Source organism: Octopus sinensis, linkage group LG11 (genome assembly GCF_006345805.1).
Source record: "Octopus sinensis linkage group LG11, ASM634580v1, whole genome shotgun sequence".
NCBI classification, from domain to species: domain Eukaryota; kingdom Metazoa; phylum Mollusca; class Cephalopoda; order Octopoda; family Octopodidae; genus Octopus; species Octopus sinensis.
Genome location: NC_043007.1, coordinates 22,974,313 through 22,982,633, shown reverse-complemented (window position 1 = coordinate 22,982,633; position 8,321 = coordinate 22,974,313). Strand labels below are relative to the sequence as shown.

The 8,321-nt window shown below is 38.4% G+C and overlaps 1 protein-coding gene across 2 annotated transcripts in view; it reads left to right on the top strand.

The window, feature by feature from the left end:
- LOC115217579 overlaps positions 1-5,797 on the top strand; it is a 12,027-nt gene extending 6,230 nt beyond the window's left edge. The window contains exons 4-6 of one of the 2 annotated variants that reach the window (XM_029787326.2): positions 2,548-2,634; positions 4,011-4,104; positions 5,296-5,795. In XM_029787326.2, coding sequence (XP_029643186.1) covers positions 2,548-2,634; positions 4,011-4,104; positions 5,296-5,541 — 427 coding nt within the window. In that variant the 3' untranslated portion in view covers positions 5,542-5,795. Of the gene's footprint in view, positions 1-2,547; positions 2,635-4,010; positions 4,105-5,295 lie in introns of both variants that reach the window. The other variant, XM_029787327.2, reaches the window with a different exon arrangement.
- Positions 5,798-8,321: the final 2,524 nt, after the last annotated feature.

Below are 8,321 nucleotides of genomic sequence, written 5' to 3'. Positions count from 1 at the left end.
GACAAGGGTTCCGGTTGATCTGAATCAACGGAACAGCCTGCTCGTGAAATTAACGTGTAAGTGGCTGAGCACTCCACAGGCACGTGTACCTTTAACGTAGTTCTCGGGGATATTCAGCGTGACACAGAGAGTGACAAGGCCGTCCCTTTGAAATACAGGTACAACAGAAACAGGAAGTAAGAGTGAGAGAAAGTTGTGGTGAAAGAGTACAGCAGGGATCACCACCATCCCCTGCCGGAGCCTCGTGGAGCTTTAGGTGTTTTTGCTCAATAAACACTCACAACGCCCGGTCTGGGAATCGAAACCGCGATCCTATGACTGCAAGTCCGCTGCCCTAACCACTGGGCCATTGCGCCTCCTTTTATTCATCACTGATCTGGTGTAACACAGTAAGCTCAATTGTGAACCACATTATGCTTATCACAGATTGTTCTCTGATATCACAGGCCAGAGATCAGTTAGAGATTCTGCTTGTACCACAAAAATGCATTCCAGCAACCGCTCATAATACTCAGTAACTCAGAATGCACTATCACATGTGTTTAGCTGACCATGCTGTGAGGTTACACTCTTTTACTCTCTTACTTGTTTCAGTCATTTGACTGCGGCCAAGCTGGAGCACCGCCTTTAATCGAGCAACTCGACCCCAGGACATATTCTTTTGTAAGCCCAGTACTTATTCTATCGGTTTCTTTTCCTGAACCGCTAAGTAACAGGGACATAAACACACCAGCATCGGTTGTCAAGCAATGCTAGGGAGACAAACACAGACACACAAACACACACATGCATATATATATATACATATATACGACGGGCTTCTTTCAGTTTCCGTCTACCAAATCCACTCACAAGGCTTTGGTCGGCCCGAGGCTATATTAGAAGACACTTCCCCATGGTGCCACGCAGGTTATGTATTTTTTATATAAATTTATGTATTTGTACCTATCAACCTGGTATCAGTAAGCAGAAATAAAAGCAAAGGCGGTGAGCTGGCAGAAATGTTAGCATGCCGGGAGAAATGCCTAGCCGTATTTCATCTGCCACTACGTTCTGAGTTCAAATTCCGCTGAGGTCGACTTTGCCTTTCATCCTTTCGGGGTCGATAAATTAAGTACCAGTTACGCACTGGAGTCAATGTAATCAACTTAATCCGTTTGTCTGTCCTTGTTTGTCCTCTCTGTGTTTAGCTCCATGTAGGTAGTAAAGAAATAGGCATTTCGTCTGCCGTTACATTCTGAGTTCAAATTCCGTCGAGGTCGACTTTGCATTTCATCCTTTTTGGGGTCGATAAATTAAGTACCAGTTACGCACTGGGATCAATGTAATTGATTAATCCGTTTGTCTGTCCTTGTTTGTCCCCTCTGTGTTTAGCCCCTTATGAGTAGTAAAGAAATAGGCATTTTGTCTGCCGTAACGTTTTGAGTTCAAATTCCGCCGAGGTCAACTTTGCCTTTCATCCTTTCGGGGTCGATAAATTAAGTACCAGTTATGCACTGGGGTTGATATAATCGACTTAGTCCCTTTGTCTGTCCTTGTTTATCCTCTCTATGTTTAACCCCTTGTGGGCAATAAAGAAATAAGAAACATTTATCCATGGGTCTCCTCTTGTATCCAGACAATAAGCCTTCCTTTTTCCTAACGGCATGTCTATTCTGGAGAATTCTTGACACTTGAGATTATCTCCCCTCCCTAAGTGGAGCTACTTTTCATTGCCATTTGGTAATTATGATACAACCTCTAGAGGAGGAGGTGATCTTACTAAACCAAGAATTCTTATTGTTAGGTATTTAACATAGCAGAATTTGTCCTGTGTTATTTCCCTTAGCTCACTGCTGTCTCCCTAGCCACCCTTGTCCCCAACCACTTCCTTCCTTCTGGTCAATTCAACATATGCAACCGTTAATCCAGACACATTTTTCTTTCCTCTCTCCATTGTTTCCCATCCTCATTCTTTTCTGAAGAAGGGCATAGGTTTGAAACATCATAGACTTCTTCCATTTTCCCTGAGTGTTAAACTAATACATCTTGTTTGTTATTCCCTCACCTGTCTCTGTCATCTGTTTTGTTTCTTTGTTCAGTTTTGAACTATAATATATATAATATGTATTTATAATATGTGTGTGTGTGTATACATACACACACACATATATACATATATATATATATACACACACACACACACACACACACACACATATATGGAGAGATACAGAGTGGCTATATATATATATGTGTGTGTGTGTGTATTCATATATATATATATATATATATACACACACACATATATATACACATATATACATATATATATTTATACACACATGCACACACACATATATGGAGTGAGACAGAGTTGGGAGTATATATATATATATATATATATATACACACACACACACACACACACACACATATATATATATACATATATATATATATATATATACACACACACACATATGGTGTGAGACAGAGAGTGGGGAGTAAAAAACAAAAGCTGGGAAAGGAAGGTTCGTTGATGCATTGTGATATTTTCCTTGGCAGAGAGAAGCCGGACCAGTATTTGATACACTCCAGTAAACCGCAACATGAAATTATACAAGAAACAGATGTTTCTGACAAAGTGAACAGGTAATACAAATAGGTTTCTGCTTCTCTTTGTATGAAGTACAATTATCTCAGAATATATTTTCCCAGCCCACATCTCAGAATAAAATATCTACAGCATTACATCATACTACAGCCATGCTACACTCTTAATATATAAAAGGGTATGTATGCAAGCAAGTATATATATATATATATATATATATATTTATGTATGTAAGTACGTGTTTATATATGTATGCATGTATGCATGCATGAGTGAATTTATGTATATAGCTATCAATATATGTATATGTATGTTTGTAAGCAAGCATGTATGTGTTTATGTATGCATCTATGTATGAAGGTTTAGTAAAAGACAAAGTGAAACACAGTGGTATGGAACCTAGAACCATGTGGTTGGGAAGCAAACTTCTTACCACACAGCCATGCCTACTCCTTTACTCTTTTACTTGTTTCAGCCATTTGACTGAAGCCATGCTGGAGCACCACCTTTTTAGTCGAGCAAATCGACCCCAGGACTTATTCTTTGTAAGCCTGGTACTTATTCTATCAGTATCTCTTGCCGAACCACTAAGTTAGAGGGATGTAAACACACCACCATCAGTTGTCAAGTGATGTTGGGGGGGGGACAAACACAGACACACAAACATACACGCACATATATATATATATATATATATATACATATATACGACGGGCTTCTTTCAGTTTCCGTCTACCAAATCCACTCACAAGGCTTTGGTCGGCCCGAGGCTATAGTAGAAGACACTTGCCCAAGGTGCCACGCAGGGGACTGAACCCGGAACCATGTGATTGATAAGCAGCTGCTTACCACACAGCCACTCCTGTGCCTATGTTTAATCTATAATATAAATTGGAGATAGACGATTGTTGTATTCTTTCTTGTCTTGAGGTTCACAGCCAAACGGCTGGGTGGATTTGAGTGAAAAAGGGCACACATGTGGAGACAGGTGCATAGATTGGAATGTGGTTTGTAGTTTTTTCCTAGCCCCCATACTTACGGAGAAAATCGATGAAATCTTCTTCTAATGGAATTCCCCTCTTTCTTCCGCCAATAAAACAACCAGTTGCTTAGAAGCTGTTTTCTGACGGGGTGGGGTCAGGAAATTTTCATACAACTGAAGGCTCCAATCGAAACAGGGGACCCGAAATGATAAGGTTGAAAAACGCTCTTATAGATTATGCCTAACTGAAAATGAACACAGCCACATTATCCAAACAGACCGGGTGAAACTGGGCTTAGCTGCTAGTATAATATATTACACATTACACTACAATAAATGAATACAACACAACATCATATTACTCAACACTACCACAGTTTAGGCTCACATTACAATGCCACACTCTCATTGTCCAACTTTTTTTCCTTTCAGTGACCCTTCTCAGAAGTCCCTAACGGCTGACCAAATTATAGAACAACTGAAGTTTCAACTTGGTCACTTAGAAATGCAAATTGTTTCAAACAATGTAAGTACTTTAGAACCTGGTCAAACTATATTTTTCATTACAATAATCATTACACTGCACTTCCCTCTATGGTTATCTAATACTACTGGGACAAGCTGATGAAAAAGCCTTAACATGGTTAGTTGAGCTGGTTGCTAGAAATAGCAGTCAAATACCTCTTAAATCACACTACAGTTAAAAGCAATGGTTCTCAACTGGGGTCCAAATGACCAATGGGGGTCCTTTTCATATATGATCATATATTCACCCAACTCACTACTACTCCTGCTACCTAAGATACCCTCTGGATACCTCATCACCACTGTCCATCTCCTTGCAGATATTTCTAATTCATTTTTATTCTCTCTTGTAAAGGTGAATAGTCTTGTAGCTGCTGCCCACTAATCTCTTCCTTTATACTTTAATCCCCATCGAACATCCTGCTGCCCTGGAATCGTTGACTTGCAAGCTACATGGTGACCCCAAGAGTGCCAGTGGCACAAAGAAAGCACCCAATACACATGGGTGCTAATAAGGGCATCCAGCCATAGGGACCATACCAAAGCAGATACTGGTGTACAATACAGTCCTTGACTCATTAGAACCATGTATAACTATCTAACTCATGCCACCACCACCACCACCACCGCTGCCGCCGCCGCCACCGCCACCGCCACCACCGCCACCGCCGCCGCCACCACCACCATCACCACCACCATCACCACCACCACCACAGCCACCACCGCTGCCGCCACCACCACCACCACCACAGCCACCACCACCAAAACTACTACCACCATCACCACCACCACCACCACAGCCATCACCGCTGCCGCCACCACCGCCACCACCACCACCACAGCCACCACCACCAAAACTAATACCACCATCACCACCACCACCACCACAGCCACCACCGCCATCGCCACTGTCACCGCCACCATCGTGTGTGTGTGTGTGTACACATATATATTTGAGGTGGGATGTGTGTATGTATGTGTATGTGTGGAGAGATATAAACAGAATTTAAAAAAAAAAAAACAGATAGATTTATTGCCACTTGCATAAATGATATTTCTGACATTTAAAAAAACACATATGGATTAATTCCCATTATGTATTAATATCAAACTCAATACTTGATAATATTTACACATCATGTAATACACTTCTATACTTTACATAACATATCATTAACATGCTATTTTGCAGGATACATCCTCAACAATTAACCACATCTGGCAGCTGGTTGGAGCAGCAGACTCATTTGGCATGAAGGATCTCAATCGCGTGCTGAGCCTGTTCACCAAACTCAGCCGAGAAGCAATTAAACTGCTGCACACCCATGATTACGAAGGGAAGAATAGTCCCCATGGTCAACTGGTGATGTTCGTGAAGGCTCTGCTAATGTCTCTACATGAAGCTGGAGTCATAAGAGATCGAAATATAGTTGGATAATGTATTCTGGGTTTGAGTGATAGGAGGCATGAAGGGAAGCAGTTGGTCCCACAGCTGTGGCTTTGATTGATATCATGGAATTGCTTCACTTTTGGCATTATCAATAGCCCTAGCAAATGCTTGAAATTAGCAACTTTCTGTTTTTCTTAACAAAAATAATTTATATATATATATGTAAATGGATGAATGAATTATCCTTTGTTTATCTTTCCTGATGAGAAGGTTGCATTATTTTACACAGTTTATTCCTTTGGAATAAAACCAATGTTGTCTTCGAAACATATGTTGAAAGTAAAAGAATTTGAATAACATCTGCGTTCAACTCCATTTATTTACTTATATATATATATATATATATATATATATATGTATTATATATTATATATATATATATTGTATAAAATCTGTTCTGTCTGTCTGTCTGTGTGTCTTGTAGGATCTTGGGCATCCTCCATCTGATTGCACTCAAATTTGATATGTAGATACCAATGGTATCAGGGTGTGTATAAGTCTTGAAAAAATTACAAAAATCGATTCCAGGTGAGAATGTGATCGATAAAGCCATGGGAACGTGCATTTGTACACACAAGTACATCAGCTGCTATATAAAATCCGTTCTGTCTGTCAGAAATTATTTTGCCTTAACTTCGTTTCTTTCTTGCCAAGCTTACTGTTTAAACCATGTTTGTGTTCTCCCAGTCAACAGCCTTATCATTACTGGTACTTTAAACTCTTCGGTTGCATATTTGTGTGAATAAAATCGTTTTTCTTTGGAATAGAAAAAAAAAGTCATCTTTATTTCTACTTTTGCTGGGTCTCAAATTTAGATTAAATCAGTTTCTCAAAGGAGAGGCCTATGGGATGGTCAGACAAATTGTTTTGAGAAAATTTGGTTTAAATGTTTGACAACTCAGCATCATCCAATGGACGGGGGGGTGGGAGCGGCATTTTGCTCGTATATATATATCTATATCTATAAAAGTGAAGTTGTGTGAGTGTCTGTCTCCTACGATTTAGATTCCTAACTACTCCCACATTTTGTGGTGCAGTTTAACCAAAACCGGATATCTTATAGTCGTGATTCATATCGAGCCCTTCTGGGTATTAGCGCGCGTCTACGATGAGTCTACGATTTTAAAAATAATTTACCATCATTTTTTTCCATTTTAATGCATTTTTTTGCTATTATACAAGGGAAGTAACTCTCTAAAAATGTCTATGATGAGTCAACGATTTAAAAAAAATTTACTATAATTTTTTTTCCGTTTTTAATGCATTTTTTTGCTATTTTTTGGCTATAACTCTCTAAAAATGCTTTATAGTTATTTCCCTTACAAACCCGAGCAACGCCGGGCGATACTGCTAGTATATATATATTATATATATATATATAATATATATATATATATATATATGTATATATATTATATATATATATATTGTATAAAATCTGTTCTGTCTGTCTGTCTGTGTGTCTTGTAGGATCTTGGGCATCCTCCATCTGATTGCACTCAAATTTGATATGTAGATACCAATGATATCAGGGTGTGTATAAGTCTTGAAAAAATTACAAAAATCGATTCCAGGTGAGAATGTGATCGATAAAGCCATGGGAACGTGCATTTGTACACGCAAGTACATCAGCTGCTATATAAAATCCGTTCTGTCTGTCAGAAATTATTTTGCCTTAACTTCGTTTCTTTCTTGCCAAGCTTACTGTTTAAACCATGTTTGTGTTCTCCCAGTCAACAGCCTTATCATTACTGGTACTTTAAACTCTTCGGTTGCATATTTGTGTGAATAAAATCGTTTTTCTTTGGAATAGAAAAAAAAAAGTCATCTTTATTTCTACTTTTGCTGGTGTCTCAAATTTAGATTAAATCAGTTTCTCAAAGGAGAGGCCTATGGGATGGTCAGACAAATTGTTTTGAGAAAATTTGGTTTAAATGTTTGACAACTCAGCATCATCCAATGGACGGGGGGGTGGGAGCGGCATTTTGCTCGTACATATATATATCTATATCTATAAAAGTGAAGTTGTGTGAGTGTCTGTCTCCTACGATTTAGATTCCTAACTACTCCCACATTTTGTGGTGCAGTTTAACCAAAACCGGGTATCTTATAGTCGTGATTCATATCGAGCCCTTCTGGGTATTAGCGCGCGTCTACGATGAGTCTACGATTTTAAAAATAATTTACCATCATTTTTTTCCATTTTAATGCATTTTTTTGCTATTATACAAGGGAAGTAACTCTCTCTAAAAATGTCTATGATGAGTCAACGATTTAAAAAAAATTTACTATAATTTTTTTTCCGTTTTTAATGCATTTTTTTGCTATTTTTTGGCTATAACTCTCTAAAAATGCTTATAGTTATTTCCCTTACAAACCCGAGCAACGCCGGGCGATACTGCTAGTATATATATATTATATATATATATATATATATATATATATAGAGAGAGAGAGAGAGAGAGAGAGAGAGAGAGCGATTCAGATGAATATGGTACTTGAGTTGAGGCACCAGAATTTAGTACGGTATTATCCATACAATTTCAAAATAAGGTGATTATAATCAAAATAAGCAACAAGGATATCCAGAGGTAATGCAGTACGATCGTTTCATGCAACTCCTTTTAATTGAACAATGCAATCATTTCATTACATCAATTTAAAATGTAGAGCAATCTTTAGCTGCACAAAGACATAGAATTTAATTAAATTAGAAGGGCACACTAGTATAATTTTACTTAAGATCTGCAAGAAGTTAAGGAGATAGA